The 16,098-nt window shown below is 39.7% G+C and overlaps 1 protein-coding gene across 1 annotated transcript in view; it reads right to left on the bottom strand.

The window, feature by feature from the left end:
- Positions 1-16,098, bottom strand: part of diaph2 (diaphanous-related formin 2) — a 462,996-nt gene that overhangs the window by 67,898 nt on the left and 379,000 nt on the right. The window contains 1 exon segment of the mRNA XM_088080903.1: positions 7,468-7,603. Within this exon segment, the coding sequence (XP_087937029.1) occupies positions 7,468-7,603 (136 nt within the window).

The raw sequence follows: 16,098 nt of genomic DNA, 5'->3' as shown, positions 1-16,098 counted from the left end.
AGATGCTAAAAAGGATTTGGCATGGAGAAGTATGTTTAGATGCTATAAACGTTTTGGGTTTCATCCATCCAGGTCAGTGTAGATTTTACACGAGTGGCACATTTGGATAGCGGACACAGAGTTTTGGAATCCAGATCAAGATTACATCTGAACCAAACCACACATGGGCTGTTTGCACCACTGAAAGGCGGGGCTGTCTGGGGAAGCTAAATGGATTTGACAATGGGATTTGATGGTCTTTGTAGTGAGGGTAATTAGGTTTGATTGACTGTAAAGTGACTGGTGAGGTCCAGATCTGGGAGGGGAAATGATCAGACACTTGAACCACCCACAAATTAATGAGATTCAACTGTGCCTGAGCTGATTTCACCAAGGAGAGGGAGAACATTTACGAAAGCAATGGGATGACAGAAAAGAACATGGCGGGATGGGTATAGTGTGTGTGTGTGTGTGTGTGTGTGTGTGCGCGGGGGGGGGGCACACACACACACACAGAAAGAGAGACTTGCAGACTCAGAGGGAATAAGAAAGAGAAAGCAGAAAAGACGTTATCTGATGCATGTCTCACTTCCTTGATTGTGACCTTAACTAAATTAAGTTAAAGATAAAAGTGATTAAAAGCTGCAAGGTGCAATCCAATTAGTGTTCTTTGTCTTTCTCGTGTTACAAAAGAGGGTGTCACAAAATTAAATGATAAACAATACAATACATATTCAGCTTGACAATTTACTGCATGAGGCAGACAGACGAAAATGTGGGAGAGAGTATTCCCTGGTGTTGCTGTTAATTGCTAATGAACTATGGTATTTATCATAGAATATTAAAAGGCTTCCTGTGAAGCCCGGCTTGCTTTCCTCATGCTGACATTTATTTATGGAAATGCTTTGGAAATGTTATAATCTGGGAGGATGAGTGTTTTATTGTATTACCTTCACTTACAGAACGTCATTTTTTCAGTCGATCAGATGCATTTAATCCTTGCATGTCATTTGCTTATGAATAATTCTCGTTTTTCTGCAGGTTTCTATTCATGCTGCCTGCTCTTGTGGGCCTTAGTTGAGATGCAGTCAGCCAGAGTCTATGCGCCATCGTCGCCTTGAGGCAGATTCTGATTTCGACGGCAGATATAGCACAATCTAATATGCTGTTATTTATTAGAATGGGTGTATGACAGCAGATAATCCCGGTGCCCTTGTTCCTGTCTTTCAAGGTAATGATGGAATTCACCAATCTGTACTCCGGAGTTTCAGAGCATGCCTTGCACATCCTGCACCCCGGATCGACAGCTCAAATGCAGGGATGAAGAAAAAAGCAATTTGCTCAGAGTTTGGCATTCAACTGCTGCAACGTCTGTATGCAGATGCAAGGAAAGATTATTCATTTTTATAACTCATCAGAAACTACAAATATATAACCAGACATGGGAGCCATCAGTGGCATGACAAAGAAATGACACTTAAGGGGATAAAAAGGCAGCAAATTCAGAGGCAGTGTGCCATAAATCATCATTATATCCTGGAAAGGTCTGTCCTTGTTTGTTATATTCTGTAGCAAAACATGAAGGTCAGCTTTAGCCTCCTAATACTGGCTTCATTTCCAAGCTACGCTGAGGAATGGAGGAATCTCTCGAAGAAACATTTCTTTTTATCTACTTAGGTTTCTGACCTGCACGTCTCCATGAGGCTATCTTCCCTGGTGATATTGTTTGCCATGTCGGCTGTGCTGTTAGAGACACTATGCAAACTCAGAGAGCTAACCTGTCCTCCCCACCGATGCTTGTCAGCGCTCGTCTATGATTTCCTAGCTGGCATGGCTGCGATGCAGGTATGCACTGGCCTACCGGCAGCTGTCAGTGTCACACAAAGTCATCAATCCACATCTCTGCCACTGTCACTGCTGACAGGACTCCGCCAGCCACAACCAGTCAGACAGCTGCACGGAAATATGTCAGTTTAGTTTAGCATGCCACACTATTAGACACCTGAATTTGAAAAAAAAAAAGTGCTTTAGTAAATAATAAATGAAAAAAAATAAAAGTCCACAACTTTGTCTTTCAGGAAAAATGCACCAACACGAGAAAACACTCCGATGAGGACATGTTGGCTTAATGTAATCAATTTAAGTGATCTCATAAACTCTTCGAACTGCTGAATCTGACTGTTGGCGATCTTGTGGGAACATCATTTTCATGATGGACTCCTTTCTGGACTGGAATTTATGGCATCTTGGGAACTATTTTTTTCAACCAAAATCACTTTTAATTTTGAAAATGATGTACCTGATTAGACTGCAGGAACTGAAATTGAGAAAGAAGGATAAATATTGGTTGCCTGTTATAAATTCTTAATCAGGAGATGGCTGAAAAAAAAAGGAAAATGGACCCGCACTCATGTAGCGCTTTTCTAGTCATTTTGACCACTCAAGGCGCTTTCACACAACGAGTCACATTCACCCATTCACACACACGTTCTTACACTGGTGGCCAAAACTATCACGCAAGGTGCTACTCAGTTTTTATACATTCAAAAGGAAACACACACACACTAATGGAGCAGACATCGGGAGCAATTTGGGGTTCAGTATTTTGCCCAAGGATAATTTGACATGTTGGTTGAAGGGATTAAACCACCAACCTTCCCTGATCACCCGCTCTACTTCTGAGCCACAGCCTCAAATAAATTGACTTAGTGTATAATATTTATGCAATGGATATAATGACTTTGCCACCTTAAAATTATAAGGCTCTATTTAATCTCTGAAGGGGTTTTGAGATATTGACCTTTAAAGTTTTGCATTCAAAAAACCAACAATGTCTATTATAAAATCTTTCAAAACATTTCTTTCATGCCAAACCATTTTAAGGCCTGGAAAACAACCTTTCTTTACATTATTTTTTTTAGGAAATTCTTGCATGGTATGCCTTTAATTTGTAAAGGATATGGATCTTAAAATGTGTACAATCTGTCCAGTGTTACATGGAAATATTCTGAAATCCATATTTACAACTCTGGTAACACTGATATGTACAAAATAAATTAAAAAACACTGAGGTCTAAAAAGAAGCCAAAGCCTACTCTAACTTATTTTTTTCTTGTATCAAAAAAATGGAATGCTTTTGTGAGTGGAGCCCACTTTTATTTATGTAAACATACACTAGTTCATCCTCAGAGTGTGAAAGGTTGACAAGGAGGATGCATAAATAGAAGCTGCAGGCCCATCATTGTCAACATGCCAACTGCTCTCTGCAGAGAATCATAGAGACACGGAGACCTCATTCTAGCAGGCCGTGCTGAACGGGGAAAAATGCCTTGACGACTATCACCAGCACTCAATAAAAAAGCTTTTGCAGAGAAAAGGCAGATGCAAAATAAATGTAAAATATATTAAAATTAAAAAGAAACACAATGTAAGGATTAAATTATGATGAATAATAAACCATACACTGCATGCAGGGACTTCAATCATTGCACATCTTGTTAAATATCTCTCGCTGTGTCCCTTTGAGAAGTTTTACATAATAAGACCAATGATTTCTCCTCATGGGCTCAGTCATTTTTTTAAACACTGTGATAAAGTATGAGGTATACAAAATTTCCAGCTGTTGTGTGAACAAAGGCAGCCATATTTAAGATGATAATAATGTGTGTTTCAATAGCTATATTAACACAAACACCTTGACAAAACCTATTTTTCTACGTTAATATTCCCACAGAGCGAGCCCATGTATGGCTCAGCATTCTGCTGGTGTCTGCAAGCTGTTCCAAGAATGGATTGAAGCGGCTGAGTGGGCTCTAATTCATACTGTAAAAAATGATCACTTTGCAGGTAAAACTTAATCATAAAAACAGCATCTGTGAAGCCTCTTAATGTGCTCTGAGGGCTTTGACAATACTGTCTAGGACCAGTTAAATAATTGTTTTCACATAGTTTGTTACAAAAGTTTGTTTTCCAATCAGACAATTCTATTTTGACAGCAAAGATTAGTTAAGAAGATGATTAAATCTCATAAATAAGTCCAGCTGGATTATATTCAATGTGAGCAGTCAAGTAAGATAGCAGTTGGTGCACCCATAAAAAGGTGTTGTAAAACTCACAGGCTACAACCAATAGGCTCCTAAACTTGATATTCCTCAGGTTGGCACTAAAAATGTTTTTCAGAGGTTCATACTGTGAGGGGGACTGTTACACAAGCTACTACAACTATCCACATACTGAAAACCATACTCCTATAAAGTAGGTCTGAGAAAAGTTGACAAAAACCCTGTTAAACAGAAAGTTCCTCACTATTTCTCCGCGGTACCTGGGAGAAATGCCTGGACTAAATAAAATGTTCAAATAACTTTTTTTTTTTTGGTCCTGCTTTTTTGTTTATTCCTATGTGCCATATGCCAAGCTGCATTGTGCTCAAAGCGGCATGTGTGCTTTCCGGCTCTATTCAAAGCTCAGTGGATTTGACTGGGGTACACAGTTGACATGTGGGTGCAGACACTTGCCCCAGACGGGGGCACTGACCCCGGTGATGCCAGCCGAGTAGGTGGCCAGAGGGGCCTGCTAGTCCTCACAAATGCCTTAGAGAAACAAAGTCCAGATGCTCCACCATGCTCTGGCTCTTGACACACTCGGCATGCTGCTTACGACATTGTCTCATATGGCATAATAAAAAAAAAACCCAAAAAAAAAAACCCCAATCCTGTGATGATGAACCATCTTCCCCTATTTCAGACAGAAGCATTAGTTTGGGTTTATTCTGCAGTGTTTAACAGTTATTTCCAGTGAAGTAAAGCGATTTGGTAAATGTTGAACATCTGGTCAGTTCAAGAGAATATGGAAATCCACTTAGAGCAAATTAAAACAAATGGGGTGACCGGGTAATGATTTCATAAGCAATTTCCTACATTAGGATTTCTAATACTTCACAAGGAAAACACGTTTAGCTCTGCACTTGTCTCATCTATCAGTCATGCTTATTGAAGAAGTGCTCGTCAATGCACTTACAGAGGGGATAATCTCAAGTTTTATCAACTGGGAAATGGGAGAAAAATTATTTTTTTTTATGTGTTTCCTAAAAGCATTTGTCTGTCTCCCCTCCCCCACCCTGGTGCCATCCTGGCAAAAGCTAAATGAATTAAACTCTCATTAAATATGCATTTCATTGTTAATCATTTGCAAGCGAAGAGGATTAGGTCGCAATTTGTGAAATGACATAAAATCTATCCCTCCTCAAAAATAGCCTCTTGAAATTGCATTAAACACAATAGTATGATCCATCAAACAGTCCTTTAAGCAATAAAATGAGTATATCAGTAAATCCATTCAAGAGATATTGACCTGTACGTAATTTTCATAATACAATGGCCATATGTTTGCTCCATCTGCTCATGCTAATGGATTTGTAAACATAAAAATGTACTATATTCAGGCCAACAAATCCGTCTATCCATCGATCTGAGACCACACTTAATATCAAAATAATGAAAACAAGAAAATTTGTATAAAACTGGAGATCCATTTCACCTCATCAATTAGCCTTTCCACCTTTAAAATGCTAAATTAATGTGGGAAATGTTTGAACATTATTTATTAATGCTAAGTGGAATTAAAAAAGCCTCTTTGTGCTTAACTCCACCTTATTTTCATCAACCTTCACAGAAAACACGGCTGATACTCGGCGTGAAATATTGATGTGAAAAGGCTCCTTGAATAACTAACTCCTCCAAATATCTGAAAGCGCACACATAGAATTTAAGAAACAGAATGGGAGAGAAGAGCCAAGGCTCTCAAGCCAAGGCTGTCAACTGGAGAGGAGTGGAGGCAGAGAAAAGAAAGATGTGCAACAAGAAAACACTGAATATAATGCTGTGTGTGTTCCAACCAAACAATTTTAAGAGAAACTGAGAGAGAACACCAAGCTGCTGTGACCTCCAACCTGCTTCTGGCTCAAGTTCAGATTTCCATTCACAGGATCCATTTAAAAAGCTTCTCATTTTGATTGTCCTTTATCTCACTGCATTTCACAAAGAGACAAGTTCGTACACAGGAAGGAATTATCCAAAGTGAAAATAAAATGTGTAGGTAATGCAGGTAAGAACCGTGGCAGGGTAAAACGCACTCTGAGTTTAGCTCTTCCTGAATTCAAAAAGTGTGTATTTCATAACTGCCAAGGTCACAGTGATCGCGACAGTCCCACAAGCTAGGTGTTGATGTGGAGGACAATCCCGGCTATCTCCAAGGCTGCAGGCAACGCTGCCCATGTCATCCTCATGTTTTATTCATGCGAGTCATATTATGGCATTCAGAAACTGCGATCAAAATCTGCTCTGGCAGAAATATTTAATATCATACCTACTTCTCTACCCTTTCTCCATCTGGTTAGCCAGAATGAGAGAGAGGGGGAGACAGACTCCTTCAGCTCAGCCATGTTGGATTATTAAAACTGAAGCTTTCAAAGAGGTCACTGCTCAGGGAGAGAAAAAAAACTGTAGCATGCATCAATTATCTTGGAGAGTTTGTGGCATACTGAAGACTGTCTTGTCACATTTCCCAATGTGGCTGAGCTACAGAGAGGTCCTTGGCTGGCGCTGACATTTAGAAGCTGGTGAATTGTGGAAATCCCAGTCTGTTTGTCAAAAAAAAAAAAAAATGGACAAAAGACCACAGTGACTGCTTGCAAAGCCCCTTCAGGCTTTAAATTCCTTCTCAATGTCATTGGCATAACTAGACACAGGCATCCAGCTCTGTCGCTCTAATTTTTCATGTCTGAACAACTGCAACTTACACTGATCAATACGCAGTTTACTGGCATCGCTGCAGGACAACAGAGTAATTCCAATGAATCAAAACAATAAATATAGCCCGCTGCCCGCAAACAATCTCAGACTGGAGGAATGATCATTTTTTCTGGCGTGTTGCTTGCACATGAGCTGTGATAAATGGATAATAATGGCGTGATCGTGTTGTGAAGTGCATCTAGAGACGTTTTCAGCCTCTTTTATAAGTCAACCACAGCTTCCTGCCTGTACACGTGACCTACATATTGCGTGCCACTGCCACTTCTATGAGGGCTCGAATAAAGTCTTTGTAATAATGACAGTCCAAAAACTGAATTTCTGACTTACACCACTGCTACTTCCTGTGTTAAATGTTTTCAGATGCGTGTGAATATTACTGCGAAGAGAGGTTGTTTCTTTCTATGTGAGCAAATGTATCATGGGAAAAAACAAGCTAAAAGTAGCATAATCTGTCTGTTGTTTGGAAGCATTGTATTGGCTATGGGAGCAAGATTCCTTCACAGCTGAAAAAGATGACTCCCCCCACTCCCACACATTATCCTCTTCCCTCAGAGTTCAAATCCGTGTGAAGCACAATTCCATGAAACCCCCTTTTTCTACCCTCCTGTTCTCCTCGTCCTAACTCCCCATCTGCCTCCCCGTCTCTGTCTCTGTGGTGGCGCGGGGAGAAGTGGCATACCTTTGTTCATGTCAATCAGCTGCTTCTTCTTATTCTGGCGCTCCTGCTTCTCCCGCTCTGCTTTCTCCTTCGCCAGCTTGGCTCTCTTGATCTTCTCCTCCATCTCCCTCTTCTTGTGGTTCTCCTTCACTGCTTCCTGATGAGGCAAACACACACACAAACTCAGACACACAGACAGATATAATCAGAATCTGGCTTCTGCCACCACCACTCTTTTAGCACTACTGTATAGTGTTCAGAAGCGGCAGCATGCCATCAGCAAATTCTTATTCAAAGACAGGTTTGATAGTTGGAGATAAGCTCCTGGAATAAACAATATATCATGCTTTGTGTATGGGCTTTTTAATACAGGCATATTTGTCTGCAACACGTCTGCACTGCTTTACATATTTACAATAACGCACAGAGCTGATTTGTTGTCAATAATACATTGATACGACACAAAAAAAGGTGAGATGATCATCATGCATATGTTCGACGCCAGGACATTTCCCGTGACAATATGGGGGGGTGGGGGGCATTGCATTAGAAAAGTGCAGCAGCAGAGTGTCAGTCTCTGAGGATGGAGACAGAGATATCATCCTCCTCCTCCTTCGTGACCGGCTGAAATGTCAGGAAGGAGTCAGAGAAAGAGAGATAATCAACAGTACCGATTCAGCCTTTACAAATGTGTCAGTTTGTTCTTGCGCCAATGGAGAGTAAGATGCAACCGTGTGACCTTTGGAGACAACAAAATGCTCTCATCCCATGCCCGTGGCCGAGCCCCTGACAGGCCCCGTCATAGGTGTTAGTGCATGTGTGTCTGTGATAGAGGTCATAATGTATGTGGATATAAGCCTGCGTGCCGATGCTGTCCGTGAGCATCTTCTGCTCATCTGTGGTGTTTTCTCCCTTATGTATGCATATGTGTGTGTGTCAGTAAGTGAAGGCACGGCCCTGTCTGTGCACTGATATAATAAGTGGCGACAGTAGGCCCCCCCATCTAATGCCCCTGTGGTCTTGATGTGTGTGTCGTGTTGGCAGCTAAGACAGAGGGATTACAGGGATTGTGGGGAAGGAACAAGGAAAGAGCAGCTCATGATGTCAGTCAATAGTAGAGCTTTGCTCCATGTCCAAGGACACGAGCCCTCATTGTCACTGTCTCCTTGTTGGATGACAAGGGCAATGGGAGAGAGAGAGAAAGAAAGAGAAAGAGAGAGAGAGAGAGAGAGAGAGAGAGAGAGAGAGAGAGAGAGAGAGAGAGAGAGAGAGAGAGGAGTAAGAGGAGTGGGTTTTTGTATTATATGCATTATGAAGGAAGAGGTTTTTTGCCTTGTCAGCTGCTTCAAGTCGTTGAACACTCGAAAATCAACCTGCATTTTATCGCCACATCAAGGTTGTGTAAATGATACAGCTACACTCTGTAAGGGCTATTGACTGCGTGCACCCTGCTGCTGTGTTGAATTAGAGTGGATGAGCACTGTGCTGCATGCTCAGTAATGAAACAGTTAACGTTTTGTTTAAGAACTGTCAGCACGGATCAAATTGATTCCCGTCCTCATCCACTGACAGCACTCAATTCATTTCTGAAGTAATATTACTGCATTGCTCAACATCTACAGCATAAGTTAGGAGATAAATTATGCAGATTACAAATAAAGTCCTGCCGGCAAAACTTATTTTAAACAAACAACTAATTCTGACTGTAAACACGATTATGCAACGTAATTATGTAGCTCTAATCACACAGCACTGCTAATTGCCATAGCAACAAATATGTTTTCACTGATCTCTTATTTTTTCCCTTTACCATTCTCTTTGACAGCCCCTATTTTGCCGTTGGCAACAACTGATTGTATCAGGTCTCATTTTCTTGCCAACTCTGTATATTGTAGGAGGACATACAAGAGATAAACAATCCTCGTGAGATGTGTTTACAAAAATAATCTTCAGTGCAGAGAACCAGATTTAAGCCTCATCGGAACATAAGACAAAAGATCTGGTACCTCAACTGCTCAAATATTCTGTATGAATGTTGAAAAAAATCCATGCATTTCGCTATTTTGTTTCTTGAGTGCTCTTATCCACAATATGATTTCAGGTGACCATGGAAACTAGTTATTTTTGGCCTTCACACTGACTCGTGTCCCTCGTTTAAGATCTTCAGTACAGTTAGAGTGACACCAAAAGAGAGCTTAATTATTTATTCAAATAAAAACAATCCACAAAATCTTTGATCTTCTAAATGAGCTAAAAAATGTATAAATGTATTATACGTAATAAATCCCTCTGACAAAGACACCTGGGTCCAAGAGTAGGGTTTATCAACTGCTGTAGTCCTGCAACATGACAGCATGAGTACCACAAGACAAACCAAAATATGCTGTGTACATTATCATTTTTTATGGCAAATAAAAAATTATGCAACTTATGATTTTCACACCTATAATTTAATGTAAGCTGTAAGAGGATTTTGTTTGCAAACTAAATAAACACTATAAAACATTTTAAAAATCACCTATGTGGTTAATTGCAGAAAGTCAAACAGTCACATATGTTTAGAAAATGGAGAGAGATAAAGTGCAGTATAGGGAATGAAAAAGTATGAAAAAATGTGCTGAGAAGGGCAGCACTTTAAACTTAACCAAAATATTCTTGCCCTGTGGTTATCTCCCATGATAGACTGTGTCCTCTGTGGCCTTGATTCTACCCTTAAATAAAACACTGAGACCCTGCAGTCCAGACGCCATGTTAATAACTGGCTGTGTGCCCTGAACCCCTCCGGTGCAAAGTAGGAAAATGCGGTGCTGGTACCGTATACATATTGCTCAGGGGGGTATGCAAATATGGAGTAAGAATCTTCTTGAAAAGACAAAACAAAATGTGCGGTTTTGCATAATAGCACCTTGTTGCCAGGTGGGGTTGTCAACAACACTATTGCCGCAGCACATTCTGGCTTTATGAACCTGAAAGTCTGTCCGTCTTAGACACACCAGAGGCCACAGCTGTGACACACACTCACATCTTCCTGTGGCCTCCGGTGTGTCTAAGATGGAGATTATAAGTACTCCTCTATCTATAACTGGCTGGAAAACCGAATGCTGTGCAACCCACAGGTCCAATCTAGCAACAAGGGCCAGGCGGCATTTTCCCTTTCCAGGTCTGTTCTTTCAATAATTCATGAAATGTGTTTGCTGTTCTTCCTTGACCCTGCACAACACAATACATCTCCCACAGCATGGCTCCCCTCCCATGCATACAAGTTTGCCAGTCCAATGAGGGAGCAATGAGTATTTCCAACTGCTCAGTTGCACCAGTGATCTCACACAGAGAGTGTCACTGCTATATCTCATTTGAATTTTACAAACACTACAGCGCCCGGGCTTTAAGCAGCAAATGTGTTTATTAGCCATCTGTTACGCTGTGTGCCAGGATGTGCTGGGGGGTGGCTTCAAGAAGTTATAGGTTACAGATTGTGAGACTTCTGCTCTGCGGTATAGATACATTCCCATATTGATAGGTGACCTCTGAAATCTGGTGCAATGATTTTTATGACTGTGTCACGCTCGTGTAAGTGAAAAAAACTGAAGAAACATGACAGTGATTCAGCAAGAAGGTGGGGGTGAGCAGCACTGCCAGAGCATCATCTTCAGCATTATCAGCATGATTATGATAATTTGTCATATTGTGAAGGAATTAGCAAGCTTTAGAAATATCAAATGGGCTCCAAAGTGGACCGATACACCCGCACACGCAGCACACACACACAAATCATCATTCTAATCTCATAGATGCTCTATCTTGCTACTTTGCGAACCCGGTCTGGGTCTTTTGGTCTTATTAGAAAGTCACTCAATTAACAAGGAAGACTGTTAGCTCATCCCAGCCCATCTGCTGCGCTTTGATAACTCATTAATGGAAAAAATCCTCATCCCCCATGCTCCTGGTCAGGATTACACATACAGACCCTGCGATTGCATTTCACTCATACTCTATTTCAGAATATGGCAGCAGCATTAAATTAACAAATTGTTGAACTCTTCGAATACTGACTCCATGTGCTGAAATCAAATAATATTTCATTGGACGCAGAAAAAAAAGAGAATGGGATGGGAGTGAGGGAGAGAAAGAGAATGAAACAGAAGGAAAATAGAGTTAATGGATTCTCTTATCGGTTACATTCAGTTCTGTGAGGACTGTCTGTCAATGCGTTTACTCAAATGCCTCATGTCGGTCGGGTGCATTAAGCCCTGGCTTTTTAGTAAAAGCAATTTAGGGTGACTGTATTGCAATGGAATTCTTTAATACTGCCGATGCTTTGTGCTGTGAATGCATTACACAGGGCAGTGCAACAAAGACAGAAGTTAGCGAAGATGTTCTGTCTGAGTCAAACAACTCAATGTCTCAATATGAAAATAAAAGTCGGAGGCACACCAGGCATATCAAGAGGTTAAATTCAGGGCTCTTTTCTAAATTATTAGCTGCCAAGAAGTCATAGTGTTCATTAGATTTGCCATTTGGAACAAATCAGTAATGGTTGATGTGGGTCGACTTTGTCAAAGATAAATAACTAAGCAGACGAAAAATTCCTTCACTGACAACAAAAGCTGATGAGGACGCTGCAAAGGAGCTAGCTCAGTTATTTTCACAGGGTAAAAAAAATAAATAAAAACAACATTCAAGTAGAAACAACCATTGATTCCTTGTGCTCTGCTAACAGATGGGATTAGCCTTTCTGTCAGCAGAGCTGAGGAGCCAAAAACTATAAATAATATCTGAAGAATATGGTGATTAAAGGATTGTTTTTATATGAATACATTAACTTATAACCAGCCCCCTCACTCCAACCGCACCACAACACTTTATCCCACTCAGTTCCCTCCCCTTATCCATAGCAGGAAAGTTTAAATCAGTAATAAAATATTCATATGCAGCTATTTGCTTGAGAGAATAATTTATTTTCTTGGGTGGATGCCTCTTTTACAGATATGCAACTCTGGAATCCTTGAGGGAGCGTTGTGTTGTGTGTTGCTGCACTTTGATCAGTGGGAATGAAAAGTTGGTTTCAGATGGGGATCAGAGTACAGAGAGGAGAAAGATTCAGACAAGGGGACCTTGCCATTCATGTTAATGGATTGTGAAGACTAAGAGCGTGCCTCCTGGACACCATGTCATCATCCTGACACTGGGAATTTTTGGGGCGGTGCCAGGCGGGATGGATAGACTGTAGAAGGTGGAAAAGCAAAGACGCTTGAATAAATGTTTGACAGACTTGTCTATTCAGGAAAAAAGGAGCTCTTGATGACCTAGTGTTTACCCTGTCATTACTATTACCTCTATAACATATCATCTGCTTTTCCCTTTGTGCTTTATTCACATCAATAACCACCTTTCCTATAACACTGGCAAGAGCCAGAAATCATTTTTAGTTTTATACTCTGATCCAGAGAAAATGTATATTTCACGTTTGCCTCAGTGATAAACTCTTCACTTTTGTATTCTTTCTACCTTTATTGTAGGAATTTAAAGGTATATTTTGCAGGAATATTGTTACTGTTTGAAAGCCAGCCCCAGATTCATCTTATATTGTGATATAACATTCAATATTATTTGGGATTTGGTTGTACTAATATCAAAATATATATTATTTTTAAGGGATTTAAGGTTACTTCTGGTTTACTGTTTGAATTCGCTTTCATTTTTTTAATGTTCTATCTCAAAGAAGTATCACCATTATAAAGAGGGTCCTCACATAAAACTAGGCTGTCTTGTTCATGAGACGCAATGGAGGCCCGCTTGTAACAATTGATCTTGTATTAGAGTTTAACGGTAAGCTAAAACATGCTTCCGAAAACACCTGAGACGGGAAATATGCAGTGCAGCCACTGAATTTGGTTTATATTTGATCAGCGCTGCTTAGTTTTACTGTTTGATGTCAATTTTTTGGACCTCCATTATCACTATGCAGGAAGCTGTATGACGCCCAGTTCCTGTTCACAAACTCTCGCTATTACAGCTAAACAGGGCATTAAAAACATTTGTAAAAACATTTTAGGTCAGAAATAGGCAGTGCAGAAATATAATTTTGATTTGTGTTAGATCAGCACTGCCTAGTCCTACCATTTGGTCAGATTTTGGTCCAAGTTTAAGAGAGAGAGAAAATTATACTTGATTTTTGGTTATTGTTCGTAACCATTATTGCCAGGGAGGGTAAAAAAACCCCCATAATGGATTGATGTTTCGCCTTGCTATAGTTGCATTTTTCAGCGCAGTTTCTATAATTTCATTGCTTCCTCTTTGATGCATGCTGCTTACTGTCTGGCAACTGGTTGCCAACATAGCAAACATCACAAAATCAGAAGAAACAGGCAGAGGGCAGAGTCTCTGCAGATAAATAAACAACACACTTCTTTTGGGTTAAAGGTGATGATTGAGAGGGATTACTTTGGTATAAGACTGTGTATTGTTTTTTTTTTTTGTTTTTTTTAAGAAAATACCGCAGAGTAAAGCTTTAAATGTGTTTAACCAACACAGTAAATTGTATTATATTGTATAAGGCGGGGTGTTTATGGAATAAATTCTAAGAATGCTTCTTTTTTATGAACAGGACCAATAATTCTAGTTTAGGTAGAAGAAAATATTACACATTTTACAAAAACTTTTTTCCCAGTGATACACAAAATAATTTGAAACTCTCAGGTGGAAAATAAAACTCAATTTCTTCTACTTTGGGACTGAAAAATCTTTACCTCCTCTCTAGACTCATTACTCCCTAATAAAATCCAGCAAGATCTGCAATGCCCGGGGTGACGGCACGTGCACGCACATACACACAAGCAGCTGCGAGCTAATGAAACTATGTTTAACAGGTTAAGAGGCTTTCCCAAGCATTTATCAAGCTCTGTTATCAGTAAGACACTGAAATTATACGTTCTCCTGTTCTGAGCTTCTTTCAAATAATATATTTTAATCTGTTTTATAACTTTGCCTTTTTTCCTTACAGCTCCCAAGTCAGTACTAGACGTTTCTTAATCAGTGCTGGTGGGAAGGAAAAGTTCACAGGTATCTACTCTGGAACCAAGTTATGTTCTGCAGGTTAAGATATCTGAAACTCAGAATGCTCAAGTACATGCAATAAGGCAATTTTTTTTCCTATTTGGATGTACAGTTCAGTAGATATATTTTGCATGCTGACTGTCCCAAATTATCTTGAATTAAGATATTGCATAAACATCCTATTAAACACCATGTTTTAGCATTTAAACGTGGTATATACGCATTTAATAAGTAGTTGGCAGCACTTCAGTGCAGATGTGAACAGCTATAAGGACATCTGAGGTGATTATTCATGTGTAGTTTATATCAGAAATTATACACACCAAAGTTTACCAGGTTAAAAATGGACCAGTCCTCACAAATGGTTATTAACTAAATTTTGGTTATTCTACCTTAAATCTGTCATCTGTCTTATTTGTACAAAATGATGTGCATGCACAGGATACACATTTACATATTACTTCAAAATTTGTAACACATACTGACATGTCATTACTAGAGGTGGAGTAGATTAGAACGGTTTGCAACCAAACTATATTTTATTTTGGGTAAATAACTCAGTAATAGAAAAAATAAACACTAAGACTGCAACCCAGTGTCTTAGGTACTGGGTAAAATGAACTAGTATTGTGCTGGTGCTTGGTTTTTATTGTGTTTGAAGACATATATTGTTACAATTTAACTTTACTTTATTGTAATCCATTATCTGTTCATACAGCAGCCTCGGGTCATTAATGCCAACAGGTCAAGTTTTTTTGACAAATAGATTAAGAAGCACTTATCTGCTTAGTAATAACTACAGTATCAAATGTTATAAACAGCTAATTTATATACTGATTATAAATGGAGTTTATAAATTTGAAGTAAAGTGTTCCTGAGACCTATATTTCTAACCTTCCAGGCTGCAATGGCATTGAAAAACATGAAAAAAGAAAAAAAATCCAGTGACAAAAAAAAAAAAAGGTTACGTCTGTGATCCTGAAAAAAAAATCGTTGGCAGACACAGTGGCATTATGACCTACTAAAAGATGACATATGGAAGGAAATCACACAGCAGGTGAGCGCGGTAACATTTTTGCAGGGAACAGTGCAAGAACTTAAAAGAAAGAGTGAAAAGCATGTCAGGGCCAACCGGGGGAATAAAAAGACCAAAATAGGTGGCCAGAAAATGTGGTGCACTCTCCTAAACCAAAAACTTTCTGGCAGTTTTAGATGAGGAGAGTGAAATCATTCCCAGAACTGAAAGTAGCAGCTGATTGGCTCAAAAGGCACAGCTCTCGATGGACTATCAGATGGCTGTGAAGGAAATGTTTCTGCCCTTGTTGCTCACTTTCAGATTACAGTTGTATAATGTCATCTGTGGCTCTGGAGCAGATCTGTCATAACACAGGCCTGTAAGGGCTGGCCAGAGTGGAACACTGAGAAAACACCACTTTTCCTTTTTTTTAAATAATCTCTGAAAAAAAAAAAAAAAAATCTTATCAGTTTCTGTTCAAGAGCCTGTGGATCCATTATTCTGCTGTGATTCAAGTTTATATCTGACATGCATGCATGCCTTCACCTCAGCTAAAAGTTTAGGGGAGCTACTAAAAATAA

Source organism: Plectropomus leopardus, chromosome 8, assembly GCF_026936395.1.
Source record: "Plectropomus leopardus strain MGB_pleo_1.0 chromosome 8, ASM2693639v1, whole genome shotgun sequence".
Lineage (NCBI taxonomy): Eukaryota > Metazoa > Chordata > Actinopteri > Perciformes > Serranidae > Plectropomus > Plectropomus leopardus.
Note: the sequence above shows the minus strand (reverse complement) of the source record. Positions and strands in the feature narration are given on the sequence as shown.